Source organism: Nothobranchius furzeri, chromosome 13 (assembly GCF_043380555.1).
Source record: "Nothobranchius furzeri strain GRZ-AD chromosome 13, NfurGRZ-RIMD1, whole genome shotgun sequence".
Taxonomy (NCBI): domain Eukaryota; kingdom Metazoa; phylum Chordata; class Actinopteri; order Cyprinodontiformes; family Nothobranchiidae; genus Nothobranchius; species Nothobranchius furzeri.
In genome coordinates, this window is record NC_091753.1 from 57,442,983 (window position 1) to 57,454,424 (window position 11,442).

General features: G+C 44.2%; 1 protein-coding gene across 3 annotated transcripts; it reads left to right on the forward strand.

Annotated features, from left to right (window-relative positions):
* Positions 1 to 1,388: 1,388 nt before the first annotated feature.
* zgc:113149 (myb-related transcription factor, partner of profilin) lies at positions 1,389 to 8,136 on the forward strand. 3 transcript variants are annotated; one of them, XM_070543678.1, is made up of 7 exons: positions 1,389 to 1,477; positions 3,160 to 3,367; positions 3,630 to 3,724; positions 3,999 to 4,155; positions 6,035 to 6,211; positions 6,629 to 6,676; positions 7,317 to 8,136. In XM_070543678.1, the coding sequence occupies exons 2-7, from the start codon at positions 3,217 to 3,219 to the stop codon at positions 8,081 to 8,083; spliced, it is 1,395 nt and encodes a 464-aa protein (XP_070399779.1). In that variant the 5' UTR covers positions 1,389 to 1,477; positions 3,160 to 3,216; the 3' UTR covers positions 8,084 to 8,136. The 3 variants fall into 3 exon arrangements, with proteins under 3 accessions (XP_070399779.1, XP_070399778.1, XP_015806288.3); XM_070543677.1 differs by having other exon boundaries at positions 1,393 to 1,476; positions 3,155 to 3,367; XM_015950802.3 differs by having other exon boundaries at positions 1,403 to 1,477; positions 3,187 to 3,367.
* Positions 8,137 to 11,442: the final 3,306 nt, after the last annotated feature.

Sequence of the window (11,442 nt, forward strand, 5' to 3'; positions counted from 1 at the left end):
CTAAAAGTGACTCTTTTTTCCACTAAAATGCTTTTTAAAAATATTTAGTTAAACTGTTCAGACTGAAAAATCTGCTTATCGGAACCAAACAGTGTCATTTTCTGACACAGGCCTATATGGTTTATAGGCATCGTAATGAAACTTTATAAAAGATTGAAAACATTTTAGAGGACCAGTGTATTTTTAGCTTTATACAAAAAAAACAAAACAAAAAAATCATAAAATTAGCACTTGCATGCGTTTCTGTTTCCTCCTATAAGGCAGCCTAGTCACTCAGCAGAATTCATGGGAGCTTTTAATGACCCGTGCTGGGAAAGTGGGTCGCTGCGGCAGAACTATCACCAGCAGCAACAGCAGGAGCAGAACCACACTGATGATCTATAAAATCTAAAATGTTAACGCAATAATGTGAATAGCGCAGTGTTGATAAGCTTCCTGGGTGTGACGTTAAATTCTAAGACCAAATCTTGTTTTTTTTCACAAATAAAATAATTAACCATTCAAAGAAAAAGATAAATTAATGTCACAGCTGTCAGATGAGATCCCAGTATAGATCCACCTTCCAGCACCCAGTTCCCAGTCTGAGACACGTATGTGTGGTGGTGCCCTCTGTAGGCCACCGCGGGTATTGCTCTGAGGAAGGAAACACGTATTTATTTTAAGAAGATGGTCTCTGGCGACACCAAGCGGACAAACCTGGAGCTGCGCCTCCTCGGTCTCCACATCTGCCACTGCGATGCGATGGGATTATGTAAATAATCTGTAATTTCAAGAGGAATCTATTCTAATCAAGGTTTTGCTAAAAATACCAAAAGATTTCTTAGGAATGATTTGCACAGTATGGTTGGTTTTTTGAACACATTGTATTTTATAAGTGGCTAATTTGATTGATTTGCACTTTGATCAGTTTAATGGCATTTTAGTTTATTTTCTTGACATAAACTCACGTTCTGAATATTATTTAGCAGTTTTTAATAATCTGATTAGTGATTGGTTGTGCATTTCTTAATTCCTAAAATTGTTGGAATACATATTTTATGGTATAAAATCAGTCTGATTTAAATGACAACTAACCAAGTTACTTACACTCTAGTATGGGGAGGCTATTGTTTTCTGCCAAACTAGTTAAAATGTGAAATAAAATGATTTGACCTAGCAAGTGGAACTAATGTTATCTAAATTCTTTTGAACTTCTCTAAGGTTAAATATCAGCCTGTGAAACATAATTATAGAGAAAAATTACCAATCTCGTGAATTAATTGTCTTATATGGGAATTGTGTTTGAACTTTGGGAGTGTTAGTGCGGACTGTTTCCGTGCCAGATGGGGGCGCGCAGCAGGATGAAAATATTGCGCGTTCAGGGTGACAAAAAAAAAATCTCACGCGCTGCGGAGTCTGCGCATTTCTCGTCATTCCGAACTTTCGGGAGAGGGAGAACCTCCGAGGAAAGAACAACGCCATCTTTTTTTCCAAACCGGTAATTATTTCCCATCGATTCTATTTGACCTCTGCGCCGCACATCGCACTTATGAAAGTAAAACACAACGCGCAAAGCCAAGTAGAAGCGAAAAGGTAAAAACCGAGCCGAACGCTAACAGAAACGTCGCCCTCCATCTTGGCCGCCGTTCGTCGCGTGTTAGCGCTGAAAGCAGAGGAAAGACGCATTATTACAACCCTTAGCTTCACCGCTACACTCACAATAAATTCGCGGACTCGCACCGACATCCTCTCTGCCGTTGCGTTTCTGACTGTCGCCGCTAAACAACGTACTTAGTCGGTGTGGTTAGCGGAGATGGCGGAGCCGCTGCGCTCCGAAGAGGATCAGGTTTGGACTCAACAAAGACAGGAGAGGAGAGCAGCTGATTGGCTCAGACGCACCACGTGACCCGACGATTTTCCCCTCATTTAAATAACTAAAAAGCTAATAAACAAATGCGTAACTTTGGTAAATTGCGTTAACGTTACGTTTTTATCAGTAATACGCTATAAAACAAACTTTACTATTTAGAATGAAAACAAATCTAAACAGTAATCCCAGGAAACTAAACGAGGGTGTTTTTTTTACATTTGGTTACTGCTCTGAAACATATTAAATACACTGTTATTACAGTTGTACCATTTTAACATTAATAAAATTAGTAAACATACGCACCGGTTGTTTGAAAAGCTGAATTAATACCAGGACCTTGCTAAGTTCCGAGTGGCTCTTCAAAGGTTTGTTTATGTGGAATTGAACCAGCAGGGGGCAGTAAAGGGTTAGAAACAGGAAACAGTATCCTGAAAAGCGGCTCTAGTTAAATATTTATAAATGCTAATTTTATAAGTATTTAATTTTGATTATTAGCTTTTAAGACTTTTTTTCTGAGTGTATGGATAGTTCTCACTCAGGTACAAAATCTGTTTTCCTTCTGAATCTGTACCACCTATAGTTATTTTGCTAATTCGCTGCATTTTCCATTAAAATGTAAGTCAAATATTTAATAAAATTGATAGAAACAATGTTGTTTGTATTTTTTTTTAAAGTTCCTTAATGCTAGTGGCATTTAAATACTTATTCACAGACACGTTTGGCTTTGGATTTAGTTTATTTTAATAGGTACAGTAAAAACATACCAGGTAATTAGATTTCTAGAGATGATTTAAGGATGCCTACCTGGTCGCTCACCTATTGTGGGTCTCTGGGTGTGGATATGACTACCTCTCCTAGTGGTACGTAAACACTCCACAGGGGGCAAGTGGAACTATTTAATTATAAATTTAAAAAGTTTGTGTATGGGGTCTTTTTTTCTGGAGGATTGTCACAAAGGTAAATCATTCACGAGTCAGACAGGATGTGAGACGTGGTTCAGTGTTGGGTAGTTTTAATGAAATGATCTTTGTTTAATAATCAGTTGTGCGCTCTGCTTTTGGAGAATCACCGATACGTTTGACTAAGGGGGTGCTCGTGCGAGAAAATGGCTCATGGGGTGCACAAGTAAGAAAAGGTTGGGAAACCCTGACCTATAGGACAGAAACGGAGTGTTTATGTAAGGATTTATTCTGATTTGTTTTATCTGTTTTTTATATCAACATGTAAACAAAATTCACCTGGATGAGTTTGTGTGAAAATGGCTTCACTGTTGCGGTTAAGTGACATTTTTTCCTCCTCTCTGCGGGGAGGGGAACCCGGATTTTTCTGACGTTTAGGTGAGGAGAGGAGCAGGCAGCGGGAGAGCCATGTCAGTCGCGCCGGCCACGTGGCGCGAGGAGGACGAGGAGTTTAGGGTAGGAGAAGTGAAAGGAGCGCTGAAACCCAAACCCAGGTTCTCCTACCATGAGATCAAGACGCTTCTGGATGCAGTGAAGAGGAACAGATTCATCCTCCTGAGTGAGTTAGAACGTTTCACATGGATAATGGGATGCTGTTTGCGCTTAAAAGTTCTTATTTGATCTGAATTTCTCAAGATCAGCTGCTTACCGGACGTATAGGTATGTGTGCAGTAGTCCACGGTTGAGATGGCCGTGAACAGGTTCTTTAGAGAGGAACCCTCCTGCTTGTGTCTCGGCTCAGGTTTCTCCACGGATTCTTTGCTCCGGTGCAGTTTTCCTCTAGTTTCAGAACCGTTCCATGAAATGTTTTCTGCTTTTAGGGAAGTTTAACCAGGGAGTGTCGGCAGAATCCAAGAAACAGACCTGGGCTGAAATCACCGATCAGGTCAACGGTCTAGGAGAGAATTACAGAGAGGTTTGTGACCGGGCCTTAACGATTTTTACTCATTTTAAACAACGCCACATTAAAACGGATATCTGTGTTTGCAGTTTTTCCACAAACATCTAAACATAGAGATGATTTTCATCCATCTCACTGAGCTAATGTTCACTTTTATATCCTAACGAGCAGGTAAAGGTCTAGATTTGTGACCTTTTCAGTCCAGAATGTTTTGGTTTAAAGCTGACCATCGTCTACTCTCACAGATGATGATGAAGATGTTGATGATGATGGTTCTTTGTTCCTGCAGGTACGTCAGATTATGAAGAAATGGACAGACCTGAAATGTGACGGAAAGCGCCGGATCGTGGCCCTGCGGGGCCCCAACGGCATGAAATTTAGGAAGAAGAAACTGGGCCCGGTGGAGAAGATGGTCCACAAAATACTGATGATGAGTCCATCAAGAGGTGAGGCGAAGGGAAGAGCGAATCTGGAGAAATGTCAGCAAAGGACTTGGAGAATGAACCTGAAGCTTGGAATTGTTTATGGGCTCGACACACGAGAGGCGACTGCGATCAGCGAAACCTTTCGCTGTCGCTTCGATAGCCTGACTCGTGGGAGGTGCCGTGCGGCCAGCGGCAAAAGCCAGCGACGCGCTCTCAGGGTGTCCGCGGGTCCTTAAAAAGTCTTCAATTAGCTTTTCCAAATTTAAGGCCTTAAATATCCTTAAATACAGTTTCCAAAGGTCTTAAATGACCAAAGACCCAATAAACAAGATCATTTTATTTCTATAAAATTTTCGTGAATTTCTAGCTAGCGTTCAGCATTTTTTGTGCGTGGTGTTGGCGTTAGCGGAACCGTACACATTCAGTTGGTTGTGAAAGGGGGCTGTTTTTAGATGAGCACGTTAAGCTAGTGGGAGCTTGCGCCGCGGGGAAGTGCAAGTTTAATGGTAACTGGATGGCTAATCCCACGTTTGCGACGTGGTTAGCACCGGTTCCAGGCAATAGCTGGAAATTATAGCATAAATAAAATTTTAAAAAGTTGCTTAAATTGGCAAAATGGCCTTAAAAAGGGTCTTAAAAAGTCTTAAATTTGGTTCCTTCAACCGGCAGATACCCTGGCTCTGTTTCAGGGCGAATAGCCAATCTTCTGTTGTTTAGATCAGCCGTCAGATTGGAGGGAATGTTGGGTTTTTACTTCCTGACTATGTTTTATGAAGTTTTTGTGTGTTTTTATTGTGGATTACGCTTCTATTGCTGTGTGTCCCATGTTTTAATCTGTACAGCACTTATGCCAGCTGCCGTGCTGTGCTTATTAGTAAGCTTGGTACGGCAAAGCAGTTGACACTTAGAGTTAAGTGAAGTCTCACTTCTGACTTACTATAAAATACGTGAATGGGTTCATCCCGCGTTACAAACAGAAAAAGAAACTGTGGTGATGAGACCACACTCGCAACCAACCCGCCAACACGCCGCTGCCTCTTTGTGAACATCTCTCTTGTAGAAATGTTTTAACGCTCTGGGAAACCCGACACGGCAAGTATTAACTTCTCCTTCGTGGTTGCCCGGAGATGTGCGGAGAAGCATCCTGTCCGCTCATTGGTCCTTTTTCTGAGCGATGAGAAGTTGAAATCTTTCAAATTTCTGGGATCACGTCGCAGGCTCGCCTGTGCACGACGCACGCACGAGCAGGAGGGAGACCTGCTTATGGCACGTGTCTTGTTGACAACGAACGGAGAGGCGGTGTCGCCTCCCGTGTGTCAAGCCCGTCGCTGAAGCTGCTGAACGTTGGTCTTTTACTCCTTTTTAAATTGTTCATGGCTTCTGTAGAAAGATGATTGTCTCTAAATCCAAAAAGCTCATTTTTCATCTCATTAAAGAGCAAGTCACTCCAAATCAACATTTTTTTGCTGATAAACTATATAAACGAGTGTCTGATCGTGCCGCAGACACGTGTCGTCAATAGTTTGGCACTTTAGTGCATTTGAGTTAAAATATTCTGCCTAAAACTGTCAGCGATGCAAAAACTCTGGACTGCATTCGAATTTAAATCTGCCATCGCTATTGGCTAAGAGGTACACTATGATGTTAGATGGTACATGATGATGTCACAATGTCGTGAGTGTGTGTATTTGTTAGCGGCTCCGCCCTCTCGGTCTGCTAGGCAACAGCATTCGTTGCATTTTTCAAACAGGAAGTGGGAGTGGAGTAAGAATCTGGTAGGGGGTGACTTGCTCTTTAAATATAATCTCTCATCTCTGCTGATCAGGGTTAGGATTAGCAGCCCCAGCACAAGCGGGTGTTTCTCAATAATTTACCAGGTTTGCTTTATTTCTTATCCCAGATGGAAACAGCGATCCAGACCTGAGTCAAGATGAAGATTTTTCTAATTCCTTCTGGAAAGGTCCGACTTCGTCAGCGCCGCCCTACTCCTACCTCAGCATGAATGAGAACTCCCAGTCCTTTCCAGAAGGCTTCTCCATTGACCTTTCACCCCTGTCTTCCCCAGAGAAAGAACTGGGTCAGTAACTCCCGTCAGCTCTGCATCCAAAACGTCCTTTCTGCTCAGGTTCACTGGAGTCTTAAGTCAAATGATGAAGAGTTTTGTTGTTTAAAGTGTTTTTTATGAGACATGCACCTCGATGTTTACCTTCTCCGTAACCTCGGATGCGAGGATTTTCTTTGTAACATTTAGAGAGAAACGGTAATCCTGCAGAGTTTATTTGAGGTTGGTTTAATTTCCTGGGAATATTCAGGATTTTTATTTGCAGGAAATCAAATGAGATTAGAGTCGGTTTGGTCTGGTTTACATCCACATCGAGCCCACGGCAACGCCGATGCTGGTTTCTTTTAGCAGCTTAGATGTTTAGATGTGGATGTTTGTATTATAGCGATGGAGACATTCGGTTTGAGCTCAGCTGTTTGTGATGCTTCTCAGGTGATCCTCTCCAGTCCTCTTCTGACTTCGACCTGGCAGAAGACGGAGGTAAGAACAAAACGCTGTTTGGAGTTCTAGTCAGAAAAGTCTGAATCGGAAGGCCTAAATGACACGAAAGCAAAAATCCATCCATCTGCCTCCGCTTTTCTGGAGTCGGGTCATGGGGGCAGCTGCCTGAGCAGAGGCCCAGGCTTCCCTCCCCTGCCACTTGGAATCCCACGGCGTTCCCTGGCCAGGTGAGACGTAGTCCTGGGTCTTCCTTTAGATCTCCTCCTGGTTGGACATGCCCAGAAAACCTCACCAGGGAGGCGTCCAGGAGGCCTCCTGACCACCTGCACCAGCCACCTCAAAAGTTAAAGTCAGATAAATAATCTGATCAGATGAGGCGGCCATCTTGAATTGGGCTGACCCCACAAGCGAATCAGCTGTTTGGACAGTTTTAACCACAGTGGAGCGTGATGGCCGATGCACGTAGCGCCGACTAGTGGTGGGGAGGGGAACTGGCCCAGTTGAGACCATTAAAGGTTAATTCACACTAACTAGAAGCGGCTGTTCGTCACAGCCCAAGTTCTTGGTAACTTGGTTGATGATCTGGTTCAGAACCAGGCTAAAGTCCAGAGCATCAGAACAACCACTGCTCTGTTTTCTGTTCTTCTGAGTAAAACTGGATTTCATTTTTATTCTTCAGAGCAAACGATGGATTTTGGTGAAAACGACGACTCCATGTTCTCCTCCTTCCCTCCCTCTGCTCCACCTCCCTCCACCTCCCACGACCTGCTGCCTAGCAACTCTCTGCTGAGGATTAGACCCATCTACACGTACTCCAGAACCAACCAGAACCAAAACCAGAACTCTGCCAAATTATCTCCTGGTCCCTCCTCCACTGCTGCGCCTCCCTCTTCACAGTCCCTCACAGGCTCCACTGTGACTCCCTCCTCTCTCCCCCCTCCCCCCTCTTCTCTCCCGCCTCCTCCCTCCCCTCTCCCCCCTCCTCCCTCCTCAGCTACAACCAATGGTCTTATTTCTCTCCCTGCAGCCTCCTCTAACTCCATCCCTCCTCCTCCTTCCACCAGAGCTCCTTCTGCCCCTCCCCCCTCCTCGTCCTCTAACCCCACCGACCCCCTTCCTTTGGGGTCTTCTCAGCGCCGGTCCCAGGAGCAGGTGGCCCAGTTGTCCTCCCAGAGCCTCCAGCAGCAGCGGGCCAGCCGGATGCTCCTGACCTCGGTGTCCCAGTCCCTGGAGACGCTGGCCCAGTCCGTCCAGCAGCTGGTGGAGAGCCAGCAGGAGTTTGTCCAGGAGTCTCTGCTGCTGCAGAGGGAGACGGTGGACATCCTGAGGGATTTCTCCAGCACCGCACTCAGGATGCTGCGGGACAAGACCACCACTGGACCACCACAGACATGTCCTCCTCCTCCTCCTCCTCCTCTTCATCACCTTCCCACACCACGATTCTGAAACTGATCAGAAACTTGTAGGTTTTAAATGGGGGGGGGGGGGGGGGGGGGGGGGGCTCAGTCCTGCTGAATCCCATCTGGACGTTTATCTTCAGACCCTGCTGCTGTTTGGAGATGGAGACTTGTCTAATCTGACTGTGAACTCTTAAGTTGTATCTGATCATCAGAACCAGACCAACCAGGAGCAGGCCCGGATCAGTCCCAAGCCTAACCAGCAGCCACGTCTGGAGTGAACGCCATGCACAGGTTCACCTGAGACTAGCGCTGAAGCATAGCTGTAATCTGAGCCGTCAGATTATCGGTCTAAATGTTTCCATCTGTGCGTCTCCAGCTGTTAAACCGACTCGTTCAGGAAGTTCTCGTTAGTTCATAAACGGTTCAGTGTCGGCTCGTTTAACACTAATAACAATAATGATTTTAAAGTGTTTTGGAGGATTCGGTTCTGGACCAGCCGGATTACCGGTTCTAGTTTTAATCGCACCTGTTAAACATTAATATTTCAGCAAACTCTCCTGATGCTTAAAGAACAAACTGCTGCATAGAATCCTGTTTTTATTTAAGAAGTGAAACCTAATAAATTTAAAGTGATTGGTCATCCTGCTCTGGTGCCCTGAGGTCTAACTTCTTTGACTCGGTAGAAAGTTTTTAACGTTTCAGAATAAAGTCCAGACCAACGACTAGAACATATGGACTAAGTCCGCCACTCGTGGGGTTTTGAAGAGCTGAGTTGAAGCCCAGTGGGCGGGTCCCACCACCGCCACCTTGTCCGCATCACGCATCTTGCCTCTCATGCAAAAAGAGTTGAATCGTTCTGTGATTTAAGATTTCAACAACATTTGTAGTTATAGAAATGTACGTTTATAACTCATATTTCAGATTCAAATGAGTTTTATCTTGATTGTTTATCTGTAATCTGACCTGCTTAAGGGGTTGTTGTTTATTTGTTTATTCCAGCAGGTGTATTTTATATAAATGATAAAACCCTTGAGGGATGTTAAGGTCTCCCAGTAAAGCACAGCAAACACTTCAGATAAATCTGAAAGTCTAAACATGTCCGATGTTGGGCTGGGTGGTTTGTGGGTAGTTTTATTACCTGCTAGAGCTGCTCTCTGGAAGACTAAAGTCAGCAAACACAGAGACTGCAGAGAAAAGGTCCTACTCACTCGAGATGGAGCTTATGCTGAAGTCTGAAAGGTTCTGGCCTTAATAATAAAGCATTTTAAATGATGCACCTGAGCTGTAACTATGGTAACGCAAGATTCCATAGCTTTACCATAGTGACAGTATCATAGGTGACAGACAGCGCTCCACCAGGCGTACACTGTGCGACTTTTTCACTTTTTTGAGCCGATTTTCCACTCGTGCGAGAATCCACGAGATCGGGGCGAGTTTTGCGCTGAGCGTCGTGTAGTGTACAGGGGGTTACGAGCGGCGATTAACACCACGTGACCAGCTACCCATCAGCAATCGTGAGCTCACACGGACTTCTGGCGTGTTTGATATTTTGCTCGTCCCTCGTGAGGGTATCGCACTGTTGAAGCGGCGCTGCGACCCAAAAAGTACCAGAACCGCTCACGGCGCATGCGCAATCCTGCATCAACGCCGCTCACCCGCTGTTTCCCCAATAACACACGTTGTTCATTTTTATTTCTACACGTTTTTTTACTCACAAAGATTGTCAAGAAAGCGTGTTTGTCGTGTTCGTGTCAAATTAAACTGATCACAAAACACAGATTTACTTTATTTCGTTTTCCTCATCCAACCCCCATAAATCCCTGTGTGTCCTCCTGCAGCACTCCCGAAGGACAACAGGCAAAACAAGACAAAAAAGTCTGACGTGTTGTGTAAAAACTGCTATTTTTAGCATATTTTTAGGGCCGACGTGTTGCTACCAGACGTGCAGTGTGAGCACATGACTCGTGAGATCTGCCCTGCGAGGAAGTCGTACAGTTTGAGCTGAAGCTGTGTTTGGCCGGGGGCGTGTTTGGAGAGGGTCTGCAGCCAGGTTGAAGCCAGTGTTGCCAGATCCAAAATCCCACAATATCGTACAGAGAGGCTTAAATTATCGTTTTTCAGTACAAATTATCGTACATTATAAATTTGATAATAACGTTCTATAAACAACTTCTCACTCCAATATAATATAACAAAGAAGGTGTTTTATATTGCCCTGTTTAAATAAACATCTTTAAAACCAGTAATATAATGCCTATAAACGTGCAGAGTGTGTCGGCACCACTCCGACCTCCACGCATTGACACAGTATGCACATTTGTGCGGTCCTATTTATGTCATTTCTGCATAGGTTAAAAGCACGCGACAAAACATCACAGCAGTGGAAAAACTGACCCAATAAATGACAAAGCAGCCTACTCACCTAGTTGCTGATCTCTATCTCCTCATCGAATTCACTGTCTGTCGCAGCAGAATGCCTTTAATCACCTGTACTAAGTGGTCTGTGCTTCTCATTGCAATGTTGTGCTGGGCTAAAAAGCCACATAGCTTGATTTCAGCGTTTTTCACATCATTTTCAAACTTCTCTTTTTCATTAGTTTGTGGGAGACATTTATAAACCTGTAAGCACTGAGGTGAAATCTGACTTCAGAACAGTTTAAAATTATGTAATTGACTTGGGAAAGCCACAGCAAAAGACGGTGTTACTAGATGCAATGTGAAATTATCGTACATTTGAGGATTTTTGAAACTATTGATCGTACATCGTACAGAGCCCAAAATTATGGTACAAATACGATAATTATCGTACATCTGGCAACACTGGAAGCTGAGTGCTACGAGGGGAAAAGTCGCACAGTGTCCGGCCGCCCAACTTAAGTCACGCCCATCTACTTCCGGACCACGGGTCCCAAGAAAAACAAAAAAATGAATGCAAGTCAGCGGGGCTAAAGACGCTATTTTCTAATTCTGCTTGCTATGTGCCATGGATTTCACATATGATGTCCGTGAAGATGCATTTTAACACCAAGAACGCGCTTATTTTCGAAAGGGGGGGAGACGTTATTTTAAGTTTTGTGTAATAAGTCCAGGACTACAAATGCGCTTCATGAAAGTGACATCATCGAAGCAGACACGGAGAAAAACAGGGGAAATGGCAGATATTCTGTGGTGACGTCATATATGTTAACGCGCCGATGTGGGATTTGTAGTCATGCTAACATCGAACTTTTACAAGCTGATAAATTTCAAAGTACGTGACTAGCGTGATTGAAACACCCATCGTTGGATTACATTTAAATTGAAGTACAACATATTTGTGTGATCCAGGAGGAAAGGCAAAGCGGATTAGAAAACAGCGTTTTTAGCCCCGTTGACTCGCGTAGCGTTCATGTTGTCATTCTTCCG

Excerpts from the sequence above, each read along its gene's own strand:
- zgc:113149 (XM_070543678.1), top strand. The coding sequence starts at position 3,217 with ATGTCAGTCGCGCCGGCCACGTGGCGCGAGGAGGACGAGGAGTTTAGG. Across the intron at positions 4,156-6,034 it reads GATGATGAGTCCATCAAGAG|ATGGAAACAGCGATCCAGAC; the intron begins GTGAGGCGAAGG and ends TTCTTATCCCAG. Across the intron at positions 6,212-6,628 it reads TTCCCCAGAGAAAGAACTGG|GTGATCCTCTCCAGTCCTCT; the intron begins GTCAGTAACTCC and ends GATGCTTCTCAG.